This window comes from Drosophila subpulchrella, unplaced genomic scaffold, assembly GCF_014743375.2.
Source record: "Drosophila subpulchrella strain 33 F10 #4 breed RU33 unplaced genomic scaffold, RU_Dsub_v1.1 Primary Assembly Seq111, whole genome shotgun sequence".
NCBI lineage: Eukaryota > Metazoa > Arthropoda > Insecta > Diptera > Drosophilidae > Drosophila > Drosophila subpulchrella.
The window spans coordinates 65,067-91,341 of NW_023665454.1; the positions used below are offsets into that span (position 1 = coordinate 65,067).

A 26,275-nucleotide genomic window follows, 5' to 3' on the forward strand; every position below is an offset into this window, starting at 1 on the left:
AGCCTTTCTACCCAAACTTCGTCGCAGGGGTCTACCAACCGGTCAACCACCATGACTCGGACATGGATACCAACGACGGCGCACCCCCCAGCCGGGACTCGGTCCTGTCAGACCGGAGCCCCACACCACCCAGCTTCAGCCCAATCCTCAGCCTCCAGTCACGCGAAGCTCGTAACGGCGACTCCATCTCCACCGTGCCGTGGTCGCCGGACGCAAGCATCGCAGTTAGCGGCGAGCCACCTGCGGCGTTTGTTGTTGGAGCATCGGGGGATCGAGGACGACGACCCGACAGCACCCACGGTGGCCCGTTTGGCACGGCTGCAGGTCTTCGAATCCGGCGAACCGAGGACGGCAACAGTTCACCGTTCGGTGGATGCTTGGATCCAGATCCAGGATCACCACGCGTTCGCACCCGGCTACCTTGAGCAATGCCGGCGGGAAGCCGAACGATGCCCCTCGGGAAGCCCGATGTCTTCCGATGACTCCTCCGTGGCGATGGACGGTCGCTTTGGAGCCGGGCAACTTCGCGCGCCCCAACAGCCGGTCATCGACGAAGCCAACCGGGCCTGGGAGGACTACGGCGGCTACGTCAACCCAGAGCCTGGGGAAGCCGACGTCGGGAGTAGACTCAGCTCCGGGCACGGTTCCGACGAAGCCAACGAGGAGGAGGACGACGCCAACGAGGAGGACGCTGCTGGCCAGGACCCAGGAGTCGGAGGAAACGCTCCCCAGGGTTTCGCAGACCCGCCACCGCCGGCCATACCAGAGGCATCGCCCGGATCACCACCAGAGCGGCCACCGAGGGCATCTCCCAGAACGCCGCGACGGACGTCACCCCCAGGAGGTGGAAGCCACAATACCAGTCCGCTACCACGAACGCCCGGACGTTTGCAAAGCTCCCCACGAACCCCGGAAGGGATGTTGCGACCGCACAGCCAGCGATCGCCGCACCCAATATCGCCGGGCCTGGGCACCTCTGCGCGCGCCGTACCGCAAACTCCCGGCCGCACGATCGCACCAAGCGAGATGGGCTGGGAACCGGACCTGCAATTATTCCTCAGCGGGGAAGAGGAGGATTAGGTCCTGCAAGCCCTCCGGGAGTGTCCGGACGCTGGACAAGTCATGGAGGAGGCCCAGTGGATCGTCGCCCCAGTCGGCTGGAGGGTAGACACCCACCAGCGACGACTGCCTACAGCCCTAGTCGCATCCATCCAGGAGCAGGATCGACGGAGGGTGCGCTACCTGCGCCAGATCGAGGGTCATCGGTTCCGAGTCACCATCACCGCCGGGCGGGAGGTGATCGTTTCCCTCCGCCATAATCACGCCGAAGAAAGGGGGGGTGTGAGGATGCGTGAAACACACCCTCCACATTTCGCCACTTCTATTCTTTCCACCACGAAGGCATATAATTGGAGATTACGCCACGAAGGCCATTTATTTATAAGTTATAAGCATAAGTTAGCCATAAGTCGTTACGCCACGAAGGCAATTTATTTAAGTTCAAACTAGAAGCTAAGCTTATCAGATTTAAATATCGCGCGCACCAAGGCTGGAAAACCACCCAGTGTTGGTCAACCGAGGGCCAACAGCTGATAGTGCCGATAGCGATAGGCGGGGGATCGATAAGAAACTGTGTTGGGAAACGGAAAAACCCGGCAAACCGAGCTTACATGCGGCCGCAAGGGCGGAAACTCGCTCTCATTTCCCGAATGGCAGAAGAGGCGACCAGACCTAGAAGCGGACTTCAACCCGAAGTGGCACAGCGGCACGAGCGTCGGCACGCCGGATCCAAGGAGTAAGTGGGACAGACAATAGAGATCAGACTGAGTGCGAGTAGGGGACTAGGACAATAACTTGTGAAACTAGCGAATAATAAAGACAAAAGAGAATGAAGAAGTATGTGTCCGTGTGAATTTGTGCATTTTTCGGGAACCCACGTGCAGTGATTTGTACCGGTCGGGCATCGTGTTGCATTAGAGAAGCTTGCTCGGTGCAAACGACCACCTGATCGCCCACAAGGAGCATAGGAAAGGATCGCCTCTGGCCACCCTCTCCTGGGAACCCCGCCCCAAATACGGTTTAGGTAGTCGCGAGCCACGTGCAGTGATCTGTGCCGGTCGGGAATCGTGTTGCGCCAGAGACGACTACTTAGTGCAAACGACCACTCGATCGACCACAGGGAGCACATTGAAGGGTCGCCTCCGGCCATCCTCCCCTCGGATCCCTACCCCCTACCCCAGTAGCTTGTGAGTCGCACATCCAGGGGGAACAGCCACGCCGTCCAGTTTTGTTGGTATTTTCTCAGGGATCGGCCACGCCGCTCGTTTCGTTAGTATTTTCGCCGGGAGCAGCCCCGCCCTCCACTATACCTTTCGGGTGCCGTGTTGCGCTAGAGCTGCTTACTCGGTGCAACGCGGATACTGTGGCCTCTTTTCCCCACAAATCCCCGCGGCAACTCCCCGTCCAGTTTCGTTCCAATATTTTTCTACAAATTTAACTGTAGAGGACCCTGGCCGGACTGAGTTTTATCCCAGCCTGTGAAAAAGGTCCTTACAGTCTTTAACTATAATGTCCGAGTATGACCGAACTGATAGAAACACATGTAACAGAAGTATAACATTTCTGCTGGTATGGCTCCGAATCTATCCAGAGTACCATCAAATCCAAGTCAAAAATGAAATACATACCAACTGAAACTACAATTTTAAAAAAATGGATGGATTGAAATATTTTCGGGAAGCTCGGCTGTCAAACGACAGATGCCTGATCAGGCATCGGGCTTGCTCCATTGTTGGGCGCCATTTAATTCTGTAACGAACACACTCTATGAGCGTTGTCCACCCTAACACCTCTGTCTACGCTTTGACCGGCCTGCTCAGGGAGATGGGTGTGGGTTTGTGTTAAGATGAAACAAAAGTGTCACAGAACTAACAATAGTAGACAGAGAGACGGTAACGATAAGGATTTTTAACCCATCGGCTAAGATTCGGACGAGAGACTGTACCTATCGAAGACGGAGCCAAGATGTTATTGGCAACCTTCTATACCCACCCTACCTGTGAAGTCTCATTAGACTCCACCCTTAAAACAACCGCTGCGCTACATTCTCTAAGGTGCCCTCAAAAGATCACAAATTAATTCACCTTAAATTTCATTTAATACGGCAAATACGGTAATATGGTTCATGGTTCTTAATACTACAAATCCTAACACTAAAACCTTAAGACTAAGCGTTCTTTACGCCAAAAGACTCTCTATATGATCGTGTGTCAATACAAGATTATCAAATAGGAAAAGAAATGGATAATTTGTTTACGTTAAATTATTACGAAACTGATTACATATTTTATCGATACGCAGCAAACTTATTCAAAAATTACAGAAAAGCACTTAGGCGGATTACGTTAAATTATATAAGTGCAAACGATTCTTAATTAATATTTATCAATACGCGAATGTGGGAAATTTACATGTATATATTAGTACCAAAAGTGTGCGGGCTCAGACAAGAATGAATATATACATGTAGAAATGTAAATTATTTACGGCTATGCCGTACTTACGAACTCTCCAACGAAGTCAACAGGCCTGATGACGATCGATGTGCGCTGTAGAATAGTTTAATTTAGGTGTATATATGTCATACTCTGTCGTAAGCACACACGCAAGTATAATGGCTAAATAGGAATCGTAAATTAAATTAGAAACTTGTCGTACAAATATTTAGAATAAGATAATTAAACTACTATCGCTTTAGCGATACAAAAACGAGTTGGCAGTCCCGGCCAAAATTAACTGGAAGCCAGAATTGGAATTCAAATTCCAATCGGGATGCGGCATCCGCCTCCGCTGTCTTGCCCGAATTACGCCGAATCGGCGCCGGTGCGTTTTTCGCCCGAACTGCAACGTGATCCGACTAGTAGATCGTGGTGCGGACTTGGTAAGGTCCAAGCGGTTGAGGGCGGCGATTTTTAAAGCCGCTTATGATTCGACGATGATGAAATTTATCCAGGTGTGGCAAAGGTAAAAGATTCCTTTCACGCGGTGTGCGGTATGAGAATCTCAAATGGCGATTCTGGCCTGGCGCTGAAGAAACGTAATGTTCCGCTAATGAATCGCTGCACGCGGCACCTGCTCCTTGCTGTGCGCAGAGGGAGGACTGTAAAACTTCCGTCAATTCCGAGAATTTGCACGTGTCTCTGGTCACTGCTGTTTTCCGGGAATTACAATTAGATTCTTTCAATATATCGTCCCCAATTCTCTTACCACCAATATTGGGAGTGATAACCGGTCGTACTGGTCAAAATTCTAAGAATTTCACACGCGGATGTATGGATGCGGACGGGTTTGAAAATTGTAACACTTTACACAGGGAACGTACCGATCTCGGGAGAAGCTTGCGACAAAGAGGAGGAAATCATGGCGTCTAGAGTGGACGTAGGATGCGCAAAATCCCTAAAATCCATCAAAATGGTATTTTTATTATTCGGGCGAGGATCGGATCCTTGCTGAACTGAAGGGTTGCATCTGGGCTATTTATGTTAATTACCATGGGTAATGTCTTAACTAGGAATGCCAACTTAGCCGAAAATACTTACTCCCACACATTTTGCACACGGCACTCTTGCTCTGCCCGCACAAGTCTCCACTCTCTCATTATCCGCTCCTTGGTCTCCAAACACTCTTGTTCTCCATCCTTGGTCTCCAAGCTCTCTTGTTCTCCATCCTTGGTCTCCAAACTCTCTTGTTCTCAATCCTTGGTCTCCAAACTCTCTTCTTCTCCAACCGCTCCTCGCCGCGCCGATACTACGCGGATTCGCCGCGTATCTTGTTAGCGACCGGCCATCTGTTGCTGCTGCTGCTTAGACTTGTGGGGAGCTATTCAACTCCTCACATTCCCCCCTTACTTCGGGAAACATTTAAACTCGTTCCTACTCTCCGGCGATTCCTTGCACATCCTAGCCTCCGAGTCCTTGTGATGCTCCTTTTGATTCGCACAGCGCTCCCTCGTTGCTCCCTCGACGCTCCTAACTCCATTCAGTTTCTGCAGCGCTGGTCATCCTCCTCGTAGCAACTTGAAATCTCCCGCGCCGATATTTCCCATGTTTCCACTGGGACATCGATACTCATGGGCTATGGATCCCCAGCTCGCTGCTCAATGCTGCGTCCTACTCCTTTCCACGGTTCCTTCGCCTGGTCACACTATCCGTGCGTGATCGATGTTTCATCGACTATCGATACCGACGGTGCGGCGTTGCCACCTGCTCGTTGTGATATTTCCACCTCTTGCCGATATTTCCAGTTTGCGTGTGCCCATCGATCGCACTATCGTCCAGTGGCAATCGATCGCCTATCGAGGCTCTCCCTTCCCTGGCTCGTGGTGAATTTCAGGTTGCTGGTGCGGCCCATAAATGTCCCGTTCTTTTTCCAGCAACGTCCCCAATCAACTTATTGGCCCCGTGCCCTCTTTTTTTTAATTTTTTGGGAATTCACTGTTGTGTGCTTTTTTTGAATGTTTATTTATTGTGAGAACACCCGGATGCCCGCGACTCCGAGCCTCACCCGGTACCTCCGTCCGCCTTCGGTGACCAGGACGCACCGCCTGCCACCCTTCCACCGCGCCGTCGCGACCGCGGGCGCCTCCTTGATCCCCTCCGACCACTCGCTCCAAGCTATCTCGCGCCAACCGCCTTCCTTCGGGGACGATACTTGCCGCGCAAACTGCGGCCGCGGGCGCGTCACTCCGGGCGCCGGACTCTGCCGCTGCAGCGGGGGTGGCCGGTGCTTAGGCCACACCCAGGGTCCCTTCTCCAGTGCATCCGCTTACCCCGTCGGGATCGTAGTCGCCGGTGTTGGTCGGCCTGTAATTGGCGTCGGCGGGACCCACACACCCTGTCGGCCTCTCGTCCGGGGATCCCGAGGGCTCACCTTGGGGCCCCCTTCTTCCCATATCCTGGGCTCCTCCCTCGCTGTCTCCGTCACGGGTCCCTCCGGCCACGTCCACACCACAGTTTGCTACCGCCACCGCACGGCCTTGGCCACAAATGCCCGCGTGCTGTGGCTCACGTGGGCTGCCGGTACCTCTGTCCGCACCACCGTCGTTTCCTCCGCCTGCGCCTGGTGGGCTGCATCCACGTGCGGCTGCGGTTGCGCGGACGATTGCTCGTGTTGCGGGATCGGTCGCTCTGGCTCGACATTCCGGGCCTGGGCGGCCGGGGCGGCCTCCACGGCGTCGTGGCCACCGGGGCTCCTCCGTCGCCATTCCAGTCCTCGCTCGTGAACCACTCCCCCTCGTAGCGGGGAGTGGGTGGCACCTCCGACAGCCACTGCGGAGGGGACGGTACGCAGGGCTCGTCTTCATCCTCGCCCTTCCGCCCCGGACTGGGCTTCTGAGTGGGACCTCCCACACGTCCTCCACCGGTTCCTCCCACAACCGTTGCTCTTCCTGTTCCGCTTCCTGCAGACGGGCATGCCATCGCGCCGCCGCCTCCTCGTGGTCCTGGCGCATCCTGGCTGCCACCGCACCTCCTCCTCCGTCGTCCGCTGCTGCTCCTCATCCGACGGCTCTCGGTCCCGGAACCTCTTCCGATTCTCCTCGGTGGCTCGGCAGACCGCCTCCGCGTAGCCCCTCGGGAGTTCCGCTCCTCCTGCCGGGCCTCAACGTCCATCGTTCCGCGCGGTATACGGTTGCCGGCCGCTGCCCTGCGGAGCCGCCACTCCCTCTCCTCGACGACGGGATCACCCACCACCTCCACGTCGCTATGCGAGCTCAACGCGGGTTCCGGTGCGGAGTCCTCGGCGTGGGTCCGCTCCAGGACCCGCCGTGGAGCTCGGGTAGGCTGGGTCCCTGTAGGGCCGCCTCCTGCGGACCTCCGACCTTGTAATCCTGGTGCTCATCTCGACTTCTTGACTTGTAATGCTCGACCTTACATGAGGTTCCCCTTACATGAAACCTCGGTTGCGCGCCTTTCTCTTTGCTTGACACCGTTATGTCCTTCCCTGGGGCGTTCGCTCTCTTACGGTACAGCTCTCTTTGCTGTGCCGTATTCCCCCTTCCTTCGTAAAACACAAACGTTGTACTCCGTCAGATCATAGTGGCACTCTGAATGCTGCGGTTCGTTGTTCCTCTGAGTTCCCTAACTAACTTGCTATGAGACCCTAACTTTGATCACCCTTGGTGAGTATCCCTGGAGGTTGTCCTTGGAGGGCATCCTTCGGGGCGTTCCTGGGCGGTATCCTTGGGGTATCCTTTTGGTATCATTGGGGTATCCTTGGGGTGTTCTTCGGGTATCCTTGGGGTATCGTTGGGGTATCCTTAGGGTATCCTTAGGGTATCCTTCGGGTATCGTTGGAGTATCCTTAGGGTATTCTTCCTGTTTAAATGATGTGCTTTTGCTACTGTTGTTGTGCCGTCCTTGTTGCCTTGCGGGTGGATCCCTAAACGTTAACTATATCCTTGTGCCGTCCTTGTAAGTGTTCTTTCCGCCTGGCGTAATCGCGGATGACTCTGGCAAATGCCCGACGCTGAATTCGGTTGCCTTGCGGTTGGATCCCTAATCGTTACCCGTATCCTTGTGCCATCCTCGTAAGTGTCCTTTCCACCTGGCATAATCGCGGATGACTCTGGCAAATGCCCGACTCTGAATCCTGTTGCCTTGCGGTCGGGATCCCCATCCATCCTTATCCATGTCCTTGTACTATCCTGATTGTCCTTTCCGCGTGGCGTATGGATGACTCTCGCTTCGGCCTGACTCCTAATCCTGTCGCCTTGTACCTGTTGTTAGTCATCTGATGTTTCCGCGGTCTGCTCGTTTTGTTGTTGCTTGAGCTCGCCAACGTGAACGGACCTTTCTTTCTTTGACTGTGTGTGGCGTATTTTATAGATCACTGGAGAGACGAAATCTACAACCTAGCGAATCCTTCAGCCACTTTGCACAGGTGATGTTCCTTGACCCACACTATGTCGCCCACCGCTGGTGACCATTGCCTCCTTATCCGGTTATAGTGTCTGGCTTGGACCTGGGACGCCTTTTTCATATTTCGCCGTACGATCTAATAATAATTTTAATAATTTACAGGAACACTTTCAATAACAATTGGTATAAATCTATGATTAGCTCCACAATTTCTGAACATTGTCCGTAAAATAAACCTGGTCGGTTGATAAAAAATTAGTTTGGTTTAAACGACCTGGAGTTCCATCAACCTTTACTCCTAAAGCTGGGACTGTTCAAGAATGAATTACATCAGCAGCTGTTACTAAAATCCGAATTTGTGAATTTATAGGTAAAACAATTCGATTATCAACATCTAATAATCGAAATCCATCAGTTGCTAATTCATTTGTAGGAATTATATATGAATCAAATTCAATATTATTAAAATCTGAATATTCATAACTTCAGTATCAATGATGACCAATTCATTTTAAAGTTACTGAAGGTTCATTAATTTCATCTAATAAATATAATAAACGTAAAGAAGGAAGAGCAATAAATAATAAAATAATTGCTGGTAGAATAGTTCAAATTATTTCGATTAATTGTCCGTGTAAAAGAAATCGATTTACATAATTATTAAAAAATAATATAAATATTAAATACCCTACTAATACAGTAATTATTACTAAAATTAATAATGCGTGATCATGGAAAAAAATTAATTGTTCCATTAAAGGAGAAGCTCTATCTTGTAAACCTAAATTAGCTCATGTAGACATTAATTTTCTAATAAAAGTAAAATACTTTATATATGGAGCTTAAATCCATTGCACTAATCTGCCATATTAGAAATTAATTTGTTAAAAGTGGTAATTCAGAATAGCTATGTTCAGCTGGTGGAGTATTTTGGTATCATTCAATAGATGAATTTAATTGAATTGGATAAATTACTTGTCGTTGGGAAACTAAACTTTCTCAGATAATATAAAAAAAGAATAAAATACCCAATAATGAAATAGAAGATCCAATAGTTGAAACTACATTTCAAGTTGTGTAAGCATCAGGGTAATCTCAGTAACGTCGAGGCATACCAGCTAGTCCTAAAAAGTGTTGAGGGAAAAATGTTAAATTTACTCCAATAAATAAAATAATAAATTGACTTTTTAATCACTTAGCATTTAATGTTAATCCAGTAAATAAAGGGTATCAATGAATAAACCCTGCTATAATAGCAAATACAGCTCCTATAGATAAAACATAATGAAAATGAGCTACTACATAATAAGTATCATGTAAAATAATATCAACTGATGAATTAGCTAATACTACCCCAGTTAATCCTCCTACTGTAAATAAAAATACAAATCCTAAAGCTCATAAAATAGCTGGAGAATATGAAAGTTGAGTTCCATGTAGAGTTGCTAATCATCTGAAAATTTTAATTCCAGTTGGTACAGCAATAATCATAGTTGCTGAAGTAAAATAAGCTCGAGTGTCTACGTCTATTCCTACTGTAAATATATGATGAGCTCATAAAATAAATCCTAATAATCCAATTGCAAGTATTGCATAAATTATTCCTAAAGAACCAAAAGTTTCCTTTTTTCCAGATTCTTGACTAATAATATGAGAAATTATTCCAAATCCTGGTAAAATTAAAATATAAACTTCAGGGTGTCCAAAAAATCAAAATAAATGTTGGTATAAAATAGGATCCCCTCCTCCTGCCGGGTCAAAAAATTAGGTATTTAAATTTCGATCTGTTAATAATATAGTAATAGCTCCGGCTAGTACTGGTAAAGATAATAAAAGTAATAAAGCAGTAATTACAACTGATCAAACAAATAAAGGTATTCGATCTAATGTAATACCAGTTGATCGTATATTAATTACAGTTGTAATAAAATTTACAGCTCCTAAAATTGAAGAAATTCCGGCTAGATGTAATGAAAAAATTGCTAAATCTACTGAAGCTCCTCCATGAGCAATTCCAGCAGAAAGAGGTGGGTAAACAGTTCAACCTGTTCCAGCTCCGTTTTCAACCATTCTTCTCACTAATAATAAAGAAAGAGCAGGAGGCAGTAATCAAAATCTTATAATATTTATTCGTGGGAATGCTATATCTGGGGCTCCTAATATTAATGGAACTAATCAATTTCCAAACCCTCCAATTATAATTGGTATTACTATAAAAAAAATTATAATAAAAGCGTGTGCAGTAACAATTACATTATAAATTTGATCATCTCCAATTAATGCTCCTGGATGACCTAATTCAGCTCGAATTAAAATTCTTAGAGATGTTCCTACTATTCCGGCTCAAGCTCCAAAAATAAAATATAGAGTTCCAATATCTTTATGATTTGTAGAAAATAATCATTGTCGCGATTGGATTAAGTGGCTGAAGTTTAGGCGATAGATTGTAAATCTATTTATAAGAGTTATTCTTCTTAATCAAATCAATTAAATTGGTCTTATAGTCAATAATGACATCAAACTGCAATTTTGAAGGAGTAAAATTTTACTAAGGCTTAAAGGAACACCCTTTATTTACAGCTTTGAAGGCTATTAGTTTGATTAACTTAAAACCTTAGAATATAAAAAAAAATAAAGAAATTAAGAATAATCCAAAAATTGAAAAAAAAGTTATAATTAAATATAAATTAGTATTATTACTATTTATATTTATTTCTATGACTCAATTATTTTCGAAATAATTTAGTATAAAAGCTGAGTAACAAATCCGGAGATAAAAAAATAATGTAATTAAAGTTGATATTATTATTAATGTTAATAAAAAATATTGATTACATAATGTTAATTGTTGAATTACCAATCATTTAGGTAAGAATCCTAAAAATGGGGGTGATCCACCTAAAGATAAAAAAATTATAAATAATGAAAATTTTAAAATTTTTCTATTAACAAATCAAGAAAATAATTGATTTAAATGAAATAATTTAAAAATATTAAATATAAATGTTAAAATAAAAGATAAAAATGAATAAAATAAAAAATAAATTAATCAAATAGATTCTCTAATTATTAAAGATCTTAATATTCATCCTAAATGATTAATAGAAGAAAAAGCCATTAATTTTCGTAATGAAGTTTGATTTAACCCCCCAATAGCTCCAATAACTACAGATAGAATTACTCTAATTAATAATAAATTTTTAATATTTAAATAAGAAATTAATATCAATGGAGCAATTTTTTGTCAAGTTATTAATATTAGGGCGTTTATTCATGTTAATCCTTCTATTATATTAGGAAAGGCTTAAAGGAACACCCTTTATTTACAGCTTTGAAGGCTATTAGTTTGATTAACTTAAAACCTTAGAATATAAAAAAAAATAAAGAAATTAAGAATAATCCAAAAATTGAAAAAAAAGTTATAATTAAATATAAATTAGTATTATTACTATTTATATTTATTTCTATGACTCAATTATTTTCGAAATAATTTAGTATAAAAGCTGAGTAACAAATCCGGAGATAAAAAAATAATGTAATTAAAGTTGATATTATTATTAATGTTAATAAAAAATATTGATTACATAATGTTAATTGTTGAATTACCAATCATTTAGGTAAGAATCCTAAAAATGGGGGTGATCCACCTAAAGATAAAAAAATTATAAATAATGAAAATTTTAAAATTTTTCTATTAACAAATCAAGAAAATAATTGATTTAAATGAAATAATTTAAAAATATTAAATATAAATGTTAAAATAAAAGATAAAAATGAATAAAATAAAAAATAAATTAATCAAATAGATTCTCTAATTATTAAAGATCTTAATATTCATCCTAAATGATTAATAGAAGAAAAAGCCATTAATTTTCGTAATGAAGTTTGATTTAACCCCCCAATAGCTCCAATAACTACAGATAGAATTACTCTAATTAATAATAAATTTTTAATATTTAAATAAGAAATTAATATCAATGGAGCAATTTTTTGTCAAGTTATTAATATTAGGGCGTTTATTCATGTTAATCCTTCTATTATATTAGGAAATCAAAAATGAAAAGGAGCGGCTCCACTTTTTAATAATAAGGCTGATATAATAATTATTGATGTAAAAGATTCATTAATTTCATTATTTATATTATTTTTCAATATTAATAAAATTGAAGAAAATAATAATACAGTTGATGCTAAAGCTTGAGTTAAAAAATACTTTAAAGAGGCTTCTGTTGATATTAAATTGTTATTGTCTCTTAATAGGGGGATAAAAGACAATAAATTAATTTCTAAACCTATTCAAGCTCCTAATCAAGAATTAGATGTAACTGTAATTAATGTTCCAATAATTATAATTGTAATAAATAAAATTTTTGATGAATTATTAAAAATTAAAAAGAAAAGGATTATTATAACCTTTATAAATGGGGTATGAACCCAGTAGCTTAATTAGCTTATCTTTTTATGATGAGTATAATAAATAATAAATATATTTTGGTGTATGATGCACAAAAGTTTTTGATACTTTTAGAAATAGTTTAATTCTATTAAATATAAAATCTTTATTATTAATAACATATAAATCAGTCAATGAATGCAGAAAACTGCATGATTTACCCTATCAAGGTAACCCTTTTTATCGGGCAATTCATTAATAATAAAAAATCCTCATTTTTTTTATTTTTTTTATTTTATTTATTTACTATTATTTTTTTTTAAAATTACATTTTTAAAATATTTTTAAATTTTTATTAGATAACACATTTTAGTGAATTTTTTTTTATTAGTAATTAAATGATTTTAATAATTAAATTTTTCTATAGATATATATATGTTATATAAATTATCAACAATATATAAATTTATAAATATATAATAATTAATTAAATAGTTATATTATTTATATAAATCCAAAAATGTTAGATAAATATTTGAATATAGATTTTTTTTTACTATTTATGTCTACATTTTTGGATTGCGAAATTTTTTATTTTAATTGTTAGCCATATAGTAATATATTAAATATTTATATATATATAGATTATCTATTAATCTTGAACTTAGTATACAAAAAATTTAAAAAAAAAAAAAAAAAAAATGAGAATTTTTATTATATTTAATTATTTCTAAAAATTAAAAAAATTTATTTAATTATAAAAATTAAATTTTTTAATTTAAATGTAAAAATTAAAAATTTATATATTAATAAAATTTAAATTAATTAATTTAATTATTCTTAGTATTTTATTTTAATTTACTAAAAAAAATTATTTTTGTGTAATTAATTTATAAAATTAATAAATTATTTTATTATTAATATAAATATAAAATATGATTTTAAAATATAATTATAAATATTTATTTATATAAAATTAATTAATGTAAATAAATATATTACATTCATATTATATAGATTAAATTTTATAAATTTTATTAAATTATATAAATAGGGGGTATTTATCAGATTTAGTGATTAAAAAAAATTATTAATAAATATTATTATATTATAATAATATCATTATAAAATATAATTTTTATAAATAAATAATAATTTATTTATATGTTTATATATATATATATATATATATATATATTAATATTAAAAATTATAATAAAATTTTTATTTAAAAATTTATATTTATTGTAATTATAATGTACTATTAATTAATATTAATAATAAAAAATATTTATAATTATTAATTTTAAATAATTTTTTAAAATAATTTTAAAGTTTTATTTTGGCTTAAAAATTTGTTATTAATTTGATTTATATGTAAATTTTTGTGTGAATTTATATTTATTTTAAAAATAAATATAAAAATTTATTCGCAGTAATTAATATTATTAATTAAAGAAATTTAGAAATAGCAATATTAAAAAGTATTGACCAAATTGGTGCCAGCAGTCGCGGTTATACCAATAATACAAATAAATTTTTTTAGTATTAATTAAATTGTTTAAACTAAAATAAAATTAAATATATTAAGTGAAATTTTATATTTAAATTATTTTGTAAGTTAATAATTGAAGTTAAAAAATTTTAATAAGAAACTAGGATTAGATACCCTATTATTTAAAATGTAAATTAATTGCTAAAGTAGTAATAGTTATGTTCTTGAAACTTAAAAAATTTGGCGGTATTTTAGTCTATCCAGAGGAAACTGTTTTGTAATCGATAATCCACGACGGACCTTACTTAAGTTTGTAATCAGTTTATATACCGTCGTTATCAGAATATTTTATAAGAATAATAATATTCAATAATTTTAATAAAAATTTATATTAGATCAAGGTGTAGCTTATATTTAAGTAATAATGGGTTACAATAAAATTATTTAAACGGATAAAATAATGAAAAAATTTTTGAAGGTGGATTTGGTAGTAAAATTATATAGATTAATAGTTTGATTTTAGCTCTAAAATATGTACACATCGCCCGTCGCTCTTATTATTAAGGTACGATAAGTCGTAACATAGTAGATGTACTGGAAAGTGTATCTAGAATGACAATTTAAAGCTTATACAGTAAAGCATTTCATTTACATTGAAAAGATTTTTGTGCAAATCAATATAAATTGATTAGTTTTTATTTATTAATTTTTATTATTTTTTATAAAAGTATTAGAAATAACTATAAATTTGAAAGTTTTAGTATTGTTTAAAGAAAAAATAATTTTAATAATAGTTTGTTAGTATTGTAAAAGAAAATTGAAATAATTTGAAAAAATTTTATTATAAAAGAAAATTTAATTATTGTACCTTGTGTATCAGCGTTTATTAAATAAAAAATAAATATTTATTTTTCTCGATTTTAAAAGAGTTAATATAATATATAAGTTAATGTGACAAAATTATTTAAAATATTATATTAGAAATAAAATGTTATTCGTTTTTAAAGGTATCTAGTTTTTTAAGAAATAAATTTAATTTAGAAATTATAAATTTATTTAATTAATTTTATTAATTAAATAATTTATAATTTTAATATTTTATGGGATAAGCTATAAAATAAATTTTTTAAAATAATAAATAAATTTAATAAATATATGCTTAGAATTAGAAATTATTAAAAAATGTGTTATAATTTATTTTATAAATTAAATTATTTATTAAATTTTAATTATTTATTAAAATATTAATTTTAATAGTTAAAATTAAGTAATAATGATAGAATTAGTATATTATATTGTTTAAATAAATTTTTATGAAAAGTTTAAGTAAAGAATTCGGCAAAAATAATGTTCGCCTGTTTAACAAAAACATGTCTTTTTGAATTATATATAAAGTCTAACCTGCCCACTAAAAATTTTTTAACGGCCGCAGTATTTTGACTGTGCAAAGGTAGCATAATCATTAGTCTTTTAATTGAAGGCTGGAATGAATGGTTGGACGAAATATTAACTGTTTCATTTGAATTTTTATTAGAATTTTATTTTTTAGTCAAAAAGCTAAAATTTATTTAAAAGACGAGAAGACCCTATAAATCTTTATATTTTATTTATTTTAATTATAAAGATTAATTTAATTTTAATAAATTAAAATATTTTATTGGGGTGATATTAAAATTTAAAAAACTTTTATTTTTTAAAAACATTAGTTTATGAATAATTGATCCATTAATAATGATTAAAAAATTAAGTTACTTTAGGGATAACAGCGTAATTTTTTTGGAGAGTTCATATCGATAAAAAAGATTGCGACCTCGATGTTGGATTAAGATATAATTTTGGGTGTAGCCGTTCAAATTTTAAGTCTGTTCGACTTTTAAAGTCTTACATTATCCGAGTTCAAACCGGTGTAAGCCAGGTTGGTTTCTATCCTTAAAAAAGTATAATATTTTAGTACGAAAGGACCAAATATTAAAATAATTATATTTTATAATATGAATATTATTAATATTAAATAAACTATTTTGGCAGATAAGTGCAATAAATTTAGAATTTATTTATGTAATTTATTATTACAAATAGTACTTGTTTTATATAGAATTTGTTTTATCATTAATTGGAAGTTTATTATTAATTATTTGTGTATTAGTAAGTGTAGCTTTTTTAACTTTATTAGAACGTAAGGTTTTAGGTTATATTCAAATTCGTAAGGGTCCTAATAAAGTTGGGTTAATAGGAATTCCTCAACCTTTTTGTGATGCAATTAAATTATTTACAAAAGAACAAACTTATCCATTATTATCTAATTATTTAAGATATTATATTTCTCCAATTTTTTCTTTATTTTTGTCTTTATTTGTTTGAATATGTATGCCTTTTTTTGTTAAATTATACTCTTTTAATTTAGGTGGACTATTTTTTTTATGTTGTACAAGATTAGGGGTTTATACCGTTATAGTAGCAGGTTGGTCTTCTAATTCTAATTATGCATTATTAGGAGGGTTACGAGCTGTAGCTCAAACTATTTCTTATGAAGTTAGATTAGCTTTAATTTTGTTATCTTTTATTTTTTTAATTGGAAGATATAATATAATTTATTTTTTTCATTATCAGATTTATATATGATTTTTAATTATTTTATTTCCTATAGCTTTAGTTTGATTAACTATTTCGTTAGCTGATACTAATCGGACACCATTTGATTTTGCTGAAGGAGAATCAGAGTTAGTTTCTGGGTTTAATGTAGAATACAGAAGAGGAGGATTTGCTTTAATTTTTGTGGCAGAGTATGCTAGAATTTTATTTATAAGTATATTATTGTAATTGTGTAATTTTTTTAGGGTGTGATGTTTTTAATTTATTATTTTATGTTAAATTAACTTTTATTTCTTTTGTATTTATTTGAGCTCGAGGAACTTTACCTCGATTTCGTTATGATAAATTAATGTATTTAGCATGAAAATGTTTTTTATCTTTTTCTTTAAATTATTTATTATTTTTTATTGGTTTTAAAATGTTATTATTTTCTTTATTATAATGAATTATTTTTAGTAAAGTTAATAGAAAATTAAATTCTATCTTATGTTTTCAAAACATATGCTTATTCAAGCTCATCAACTAATTATATTAATTTAATAAATTATCTCATCATTTTGTAACTAATGGATTAATCAAATAATATAAGAAATAAATAACAGTTAAAATTTGTCCAATTAATACATAAGGTTCTTCAACTGGACGAGCTCCAATTCAAGTTAATAAAATTGCTGTTACTAATATAGATCAAAATAAAATTTGATTAATTGGATAAAATTGAATTCCTCGGAATTTTCTTAAATTATAAAAAGGTAAAATTATTAAAATTGCAATTGATAATACTAATGCAATAACTCCTCCTAATTTATTAGGAATAGAACGTAAAATAGCATATGCAAATAAAAAATATCATTCTGGTTGAATATGAGCAGGTGTAACTAATGGGTTAGCTGGGATAAAATTATCAGGGTCTCCTAATAAATTTGGACTAATTAAAACTAATGAAATTAAGATAAAAAATTATTACGATAAATCCTACAATATCCTTAAATGTAAAATAAGGGTGGAAAGGAATTTTATCAATATTAGAATTTAATCCAATAGGGTCATTAGATCCTGTTTGGTGTAAAAATAATAAATGAATTATTGTTATAGCAAGAACAATAAATGGTAAAATAAAATGGAATGTAAAAAATCGAGTTAAAGTAGCATTATCTACGGCAAATCCTCCTCATAATCATTGAACTAAGTCTATTCCTAAGTAAGGAATAGCAGATAAAAGGTTTGTAATTACAGTAGCTCCTCAAAATGACATTTGTCCTCAAGGTAGAACATATCCTATAAAAGCTGTTCCTATAACTAAAAATAAAATAATTACTCCTACTAATTAAGTTGGATTAAATAAGTATGAACCGTAATAAATTCCTCGTCCTACATGTAGATAAATACAAATAAAAAAAAATGATGCACCGTTAGCGTGTAAAGTTCGTAATAATCAACCATAATTAACATCTCGACAAATATGATTAACTCTATAGAAAGCTAAATTAACATCGGCTGTGTAGTGTATAGCTAAAAATAATCCAGTTAAAATTTGAATAATTAAACATAATCCAAGTAAAGAACCAAAATTTCATCATCTTGAAATATTAATTGGAGCTGGTAAATCTACTAAAGCATTATTAGCAATTTTAAATAAAGGGTGGGAAGTTCGTAAAGGTTTATTCATTAATTATGATATTATTCGAATAGGTCCCTTAAATAATTTAGTAATTTTTACTACTACAATCAAAGTAATTAATAAATAATTTATTAATAAAATTGTAATAAAATTTGTAGGAAAATTATATAATTTATTTAATGATAAGGAATTTTCTGTTAAATATGAATTTATTTTAATAATAGATTCTATTTCGTTGTTTATTAAAAATAATGAAATAGAAGTTTTATCAATGATAAAAGATAAAATTAATATAATAAATAAAATTAATCCAGAAAATAAAGTAAGTTTGATAGATAAATTAAATATTTCATTAGAAGCTAATGATGTGACGTAAATAAATAATACTAGTATACCTCCTAAAAAAATCAAAAATAAAATATATGAATATCAAAAACTTTTAGTTATTAAACCTGAAATTAAACAAACAAAAATTGTTTGAATTAATAAAGTTAAACCTAAAGCTAATGGATGGATTATATTTAAAAAATAATAGAAGTAGTAATAATTAAAGAATATAATGTTAATTGAATAATTTCAAGAGGTAGTTTATTTAAAATATTAATTTTGGGGATTAATGAAAAGAGAGATTTCTTTTCTCTTGAAGTTTTAAAAGAAAAAATCTTATTTTTGATTTACAAGACCAATGTTTTTATTAAACTATTAAAACTAATGATTATAATTTTATATTGAAGTTTATCTATAATTTTATTTATTTTAGGTTTATTTTGTTTTGTTTCTAATCGAAAACATTTACTTTCAATACTTTTAAGTTTAGAATTTATTGTTTTAATATTATTTTTTATATTATTTATTTATTTAAATATATTAAATTATGAAAATTATTTTAGAATAATATTTTTAACATTTAGAGTATGTGAAGGAGCTTTAGGGTTATCTATTTTAGTTTCTATAATTCGTACACATGGTAATGATTATTTTCAATCTTTTAGAATTATATAATATGTTAAAAATTATTTTTTTTTATTATTTTTAACTCCTGTTTGATTTATTAATAATATATACTGAATGGTCCAAATTATATTATTTTTTATTAGATTTATTTTTTTTATTAATAAATAATTTTATAAATTATTGATCTGAAATTTCTTACTCTTTAGGTTGTGATATACTTTCTTATGGGTTAGTATTATTAAGTTTATGAATTTGTTCTTTAATATTATTAGCTAGAGAAAGAGTTAATAAATTTAATAATTATAAAAATTTATTTTTACTAAATATTGTAATTTTACTATTGTTATTGGTTTTAACATTTAGAAGAATAAGTATTAATATAATTAATTAATAATAAGTATTTAATATTTTGAAAATAAATTTGTTTAGTAATTTATTTTCAAATTATTAAATCTTATAATGCTGGTATATTAACTGCTTTATCTAAGCGAATTGGAGATGTTGCTAAGAAACTAATCCTAAACCATCCCAACCCAATAAAATTCTAATTAAATTAGGACTAATAATTAATAATATTATAGATAAAACAAATATTAATACTAATATAATAAATCGATTAATATTTTCATCTCTTCTTATATATTCTTAGATAAAGCAGTTAATATACCAGCATTATAAGATTTAATATTTTGAAAATAAATTTGTTTAGTAATTTATTTTCAAAATATTAAATCTTATAATGCTGGTATATTAACTGCTTTATCTATTTGTTTAGTAATTTATTTTCAAAATATTAAATCTTATAATGCTGGTATATTAACTGCTTTATCTAAGCGAATTGGAGATGTTGCTCTTCTTTTAGCTATTGCTTGAATATTAAATTATGGGAGATGAAATTATATTTTTTATTTAGAAGTTATACAAAATGAATTTGAAATATTAATAATTGGCAGATTAGTAATATTGGCAGCTATAACTAAAAGAGCTCAAATTCCTTTTTCTTCTTGATTACCTGCTGCTATAGCTGCTCCTACTCCTGTTTCTGCTTTAGTACATTCTTCTACTTTAGTAACAGCTGGAGTTTATTTATTAATTCGATTTAATATTGTTTTAAGAACTTCTTGATTAGGTCAGTTATTACTTTTATTATCTGGTTTAACAATATTTATAGCTGGATTGGGGGCTAATTTTGAATTTGATTTTAAAAAAATTATTGCTTTATCTACTTTAAGACAATTGGGTTTAATAATAAGAATTTTATCAATAGGATTTTATAAATTAGCTATATTTCATTTATTAACACATGCTTTATTTAAGGCATTATTATTTATATGTGCTGGAGCTATTATTCATAATATAAATAATTCTCAAGATATTCGGTTAATAGGGGGTTTAAGAATTCATATACCTTTGACTTCTGCTTTTTTTAATGTTTCTAATTTAGCTTTATGTGGAATACCTTTTTTAGCTAGATTTTATTCTAAGGATATAATTTTAGAAATTGTTAGAATTAGAAATATTAATATATTTTCATTTTTTTAATATTTTTTTTCAACAGGCTTAACTGTTAGCTATTCTTTTCGGTTAGTTTATTATTGGAAATGCAATTGGCACCGTATTGATCTGCATTCACATATCGTATACCGAACTATCGATAGTAAAGTCTGTGTATAATGTAACATCTCTAACGATTGTCTTCCTTCCCTTTTCTCTGCCCACCGCTATCGCCAACGAATGTGTAAAACTTAATCTCTGTATCAATTATCCTAAATAAAACTATTATTCACAACTCAAGCTAAATTACAACAGGTTATGGGCCCAGCACGCTTCCACTGCGCCAGAAAATAGTTAGCAGAAAGATATTGAACAAACAGAGAGATTAAAAAGGCAAATTTCAATTTGTGGTGAAATTGCCGACGCGCACATACATACACATACATATGCATGTGCAAGAATTTGAGACTTCTGGGGACGAGACTGAAGGCGTCTAATTGGCGATCGAGAAAAGAAGAGTGTTCGTTGCTTGTGTAGCTCCATGAAAAAAGTTTGCTTGTGTAGCAAAACTAAACGCAAACAGAAGGCGTCAAATTGGTGATAGAAAAAAGAAGAGTGTTCGTTGCTTGTGTAGCTTCGTAAAATAGTTGCTTGTGTAGCAAAACTAAACGCAAATTATAAAGAAAAATGAGTATTGCTAGTATACGCATAGAGCCCTTGGGCAAAGATAATTTCGACACCTGGAAAATACAAATGCAGGCCTTGTTAGTCAAGAACGACTCGTGGAAATATGTGAACGGGACGCATTTAAAACCCGAAGCAAACGCCACGCAGTGGATAAACGAAGATGCAAAGGCTAAGTCCGATCTCATTTTGGCCATGTCAACATCGGAACTAAGGCATACAAAAAACTGCGAAACTTCAAACGATGTCTGGAAGAAGCTGCACAGCACTTACCAGTCTACAGGGCCAGCCCGTAAAGCCGCACTGTTGAAATCCCTGATCCTACTAAAAATAAATGCAGGCGGAGACATGAGAAGCCACATAGACATGTTTTCCGATTTAAACGAAGTTGATCTCATGAATATTGACGATCTGTTAACCATTTTGCTACTGTACAGTATCCCGGAGGAATATGAACAGTTTCGAATCGCGATTGAAACGCAGGAAAACCTAATCTCAACGGAGGCACTTAAAATAAAGTTATTAGACGAATACGAGGCGAGAAACAGAAATCAAAGCGAGTCGACGCCCGGAGCATTGTTGGCACACAAGAAGTATAATAACAGCAAACCGAAAGAATTAAGCACTAATCAAAAGTTTAAGTTTAAATGTTACAGCTGCGGAAAAGTCGGTCACCGTGCAGCTGAGTGCAGGTCGAAGTTAATAAAGATCCAGAATGATAGCATGTACATCAACGCAGCTTATCAAATAAGCAGTGATTGCAGAAACTGGTGTCTAGACTCTGGAGCAACGTCACACATGTGCTCACAACAAAATATGTTCGTGAATCTTGAGCCTGCAGAAGGCCCGAAGCTCAAACTGGCAAATGATGAGGCTACAGACATAAAAGGATATGGATCCGTGCAGTTCTCGCCAAACAACAAGTTCACCGCCAGCCTGAAGAACACGCTCTATGTGCCGGATTTAAGGACCAATCTCTTATCGGTCTCAAAAATATGTGATAACGGCTTCAATATTGTTTTAAAGAAGGAGAAAGCTGAAATAATTAGAGCTACAGGAGGAGAAATAGTGTTCACCGCTCCTCGCAAATTGGACTTATACCAGATAGAAGAAAAACACGAATGCAGCCAGATCGCTGCAGGTAAGCAAAACAGCATCAAAGAATGGCATGAACGTTTCGGCCATCTTAATGAGCCGGACCTAAGAGAACTAATAAGAAAAGGTAAAGTACAAGGAGCCAAAGTAAACCTTAAGGAGACTCTTCCAATTTGCGAAGTATGTATCAAGGGGAAGCAGTCCCAAAAGCCGTTTCCAGTATCAAATTCAAGGGCAAGAGACGTACTGGAACTAATCCACAGCGACGTATGCGGACCCATGCGTGTAAATAGCCACGGCGGCAGTCGCTATTTTTTGACATTCATCGATGATTGCTCAAAATGGTGCGAGCTCTACACCATCAAAAGCAAGTCTGAAGTGTTCCAGAAATTTAAGGAATTCAAAAACTATGTTGAAAGGCGAACTGGAAAGAAGATAAAAACAATCAGGTCAGATAACGGTACAGAATACACTAATAATGAGTTCAAAGGTTATCTTGCAGCCCAGGGAATAAAGCACCAGTATTCCGTAGAATATACTCCTCAACAAAATGGTACAGCCGAACGTAAGAACCGGACCCTTGTTGAAATGGCTCGCTGCCTGATGTTGCAGGCCGCACTTCCTGCGAGCTACTGGGCTGAAGCAGTAAACACAGCAAACTACATAAGAAACAGATGTCCTTCAAGAAGCCTATGTGGAGAAACGCCTTTTAAGCTATGGAACAATCGCATCCCAATTGTAAGGCATATGCAAAAATTCGGTCAAATTGCATATTCACTGGACAAACGATCGAAGAGTAAGTTCAGCCCAAAATCCAAGAAATGCGTATTCGTTGGATACTGCACCGACGCCAAAGCTTATAGGCTGTACGATGTGAAAAACCAAACGTTAATAAAAAGCCGAGACGTCGTTTTCACAAATCTATTTGGGCACGAGTATAAGTTCGAAGAGTTCATTGAACCCCAGATCGATGTCAACATTGAGCCGGTAGCAGACAATCAATCGGAAAAAGACCAAGATGACAACGAAAGCGTCCAACCAGAAGATCCTGAGTCAGAGGACAATGAGCCAGACGATAGACAGCCTGTTAAACGTGGTCGTGGAAGGCCAAGGAAGCTGTTAACAGGTAAACCAGGAAGACCCAGATTAATTTACAATCAAATACTTGCAGACCAGATCGACACACCCAATCAGCAGTTTGATTCCGACTCAGAAGATGTGTTTCACGAAGCCACTTCACTTGCAACGAACCCAAAGGAACTAACTGCGAGCGCAGCACTTAAAGGTAAAAATGCCATCGAATGGAAGGAGGCGTTAATGAACGAGTACAGGTCATTGAAAATGAACAATACCTGGGAAGTTGTTGATCGGCAGAAGAAACATAGGGTTATCGAAACGAAATGAATACTTCGAACAAAGTACTTACCCGACGGAAGGGTAAATTGCCGTAAAGCTCGTCTGGTTGCTAAAGGATTCACCCAACGCGAAGGCATTGACTATGATGAGACCTTCTCCCCAGTGTCCAGAATGAGCTCGATTCGAATTGTAATAGCTCTAGCTGCGGAACTCGGGCTGGATCTTCATCAATTCGACTTCAATAGCGCCTATTTGAATGGAGATATTGAGGAAGAACTTTACATCAGCGTCCCACCTGAATTCCAAGAAATCTTGACAGCTGAAGAAAAAAAAATGTATGGACCCGAAAAAGTGTGTAAGTTAAAACGGGCTCTATATGGCCTAAAGCAGAGTGGACGACAGTGGTACAAAAAGCTAGATAGTAAACTCAAAGAACTGAACCTTAAGCCACTCGCCGCCGACAAATGCGTGTACCTGAAAAATGAACAAAACGGAATCCTGATCGTATCGCTTTATGTAGACGACCTCATAATTGCGACCAATAACACCCAAATGCTTTTACAAATGAAGCGAGAATTGTCCAACAAGTTCCAGATGAAAGATTTGGGTAAGCTATCGTATTGCTTGGGCATCGAGTTTAAACAAAACAAAGACAAAACAGAGTTTACCATGGGCCAGAAAAAATATGTCGCAGATATTCTCAAACGGTTCAATATGGAGAATTGTAAGCCCGTAAATACACCAATCAACACGAATGAGAAATTGTCAAATGAAATGTGTCCAAAAACCGAAGACGAGAAAGAAGATGTTTTCAACGTGCCGTACCAGAGTTTAGTAGGAGCCCTAATGTGGTTGGCAGTATCAACGCGCCCTGATATTGCATTTGCAGTGAGTGCACTCAGTCAATACAATACTAACTTTGGAAAACAACATTGGATTGCTGCGAAAAGGGTATTACGTTACCTAAAAGGCACTCAGAACTGTTGCCTGGTTTACAAACGAAGTGGCAAAGACCTTGTAGGCTACGACGATGCTGACTGGGCCGCCAACATTGATGATCGCAGATCTTTTTCAGGTTTTGCTTTTAAGTTCGCAGGTGCAGCAATATCCTGGGAATGCCGAAAGCAACGGACGGTTGCATTATCAAGCACAGAAGCAGAGTATATGGCTCTGTCTGACTCCTCAAAGGAAGCTGTTCATCTTAGAAGCTTCCTACAAGAAGTTTTGGGCCAACTGAAGACTACCATCATCTACAACGACAATCAAGGAGCCGGCCAACTTACACGCAACCCCGTGTTCCACAAACGCACCAAGCATGTTGACATCCGCCACCATTTCATCCGAGAGCTGGTTGAAGAAGGGACTGTTTCAGTAAACTACATTCCAACAACCGAGATGCCAGCAGACATATTGACAAAGGGACTCGGTGCTTCAAAACACAATACCTGCAAGACAGCCTTGGGTATAAGTCCAGTCGATCAACGCCTTACCAATTGAGGGGAAATATTGGAAATGCAATTGGCACCGTATTGATCTGCATTCACATATCGTATACCGAACTATCGATAGTAAAGTCTTTGTATAATGTAACATCTCTAACGATTGTCTTCCTTCCCTTTTCTCTGCCCACCGCTATCGCCAACGAATGTGTAAAACTTAATCTCTGTATCAATTATCCTAAATAAAATTATTATTCACAACTCAAGCTAAATTACAACATTTATTATTCAATAACTGAAGATTTAAATTGTGGAAGTTTAAATATATTAAATGATGAAAGTTGAGTGATACTTCGAGGTATACTAGGTTTATTAATTATAAGAATTATTGGGGGGAGAATATTAAATTGATTAATTTTTCCTATTCCTTATATAATTTGTTTACCTAGATATTTAAAATTATTAACATTATTTGTTTGTATTTTTGGAGGTTTATCAGGTTATTTAATTTCAATAACAAATTTATACTCTTTAAATAAGTCTTTATTGAATTATAATTTAGTTACTTTTTTAGGGTCAATATGATTTATACCTTATATTAGAACTTATGGGATAATTTTTTACCCATTAAATTATGGGCAATTAGTAGTAAAAAGTTTTGACCAAGGTTGATCTGAATATTTTGGGGGTCAACATTTATACTACAAGTTAACTAATTATTCTAAAACTTTATTTTTAATACATAATAATAGTTTAAAAATTTATTTAATATTATTTGTATTTTGAATTTTAATTTTATTTAATTTTTAATTATTTTTATATTCAAATAGCTTATATTTAGAGTATGACACTGAAGATGTTATGGAGATTAATTAATCTTTGAATATAGTGAATTAATTTTAGTAATTTATAAAAATAACATATTTTATTATTACAATGAAAATGTAAGGTTTTAATTTAAACTATATAAATAGAAGTATAATTGGAATTTAACCATTAAAAGAAAAAAGCAGCTTTTACTTGATCACCATACTTCCTTAATTGGGGTTTATACCCAGTTATATCATTAACAGTGATACGCCTCTTTTTGGCTTCAATTAAATAATAAGGGTAAATTTACCTAAGGTTAGGTCGAAACTAACTGCAATTAATCGCTTCATATTCTATTTAAGGTAGATTGAATATTCAATACTTTTTGAATGCAAATCAAATGTTATAATTAACTACAACCCTATT

General features: G+C 35.1%; 1 protein-coding gene and 4 pseudogenes across 1 annotated transcript; 1 reads left to right on the forward strand and 4 right to left on the reverse strand.

Moving 5' to 3' along the window:
* Positions 1–5,785: 5,785 nt before the first annotated feature.
* Positions 5,786–6,668, reverse strand: LOC119558568 (collagen alpha-2(I) chain-like). Its single transcript, XM_037872023.1, has 2 exons — positions 6,196–6,668; positions 5,786–6,125 (listed from the first exon to the last, which is right to left on the reverse strand). The coding sequence occupies exons 1-2, from the start codon at positions 6,666–6,668 to the stop codon at positions 5,786–5,788; spliced, it is 813 nt and encodes a 270-aa protein (XP_037727951.1).
* A 2,122-nt stretch (positions 6,669–8,790) lies between these two features.
* On the reverse strand, positions 8,791–10,780 carry LOC119558569 (annotated as a pseudogene).
* A 6,544-nt stretch (positions 10,781–17,324) lies between these two features.
* On the reverse strand, positions 17,325–18,083 carry LOC119558571 (annotated as a pseudogene).
* Positions 18,065–19,644, reverse strand: LOC119558572 (annotated as a pseudogene).
* Positions 19,645–19,736: 92 nt separating this feature from the next.
* LOC119558573 lies at positions 19,737–20,645 on the forward strand (annotated as a pseudogene).
* The last annotated feature ends 5,630 nt before the right edge of the window (positions 20,646–26,275 follow it).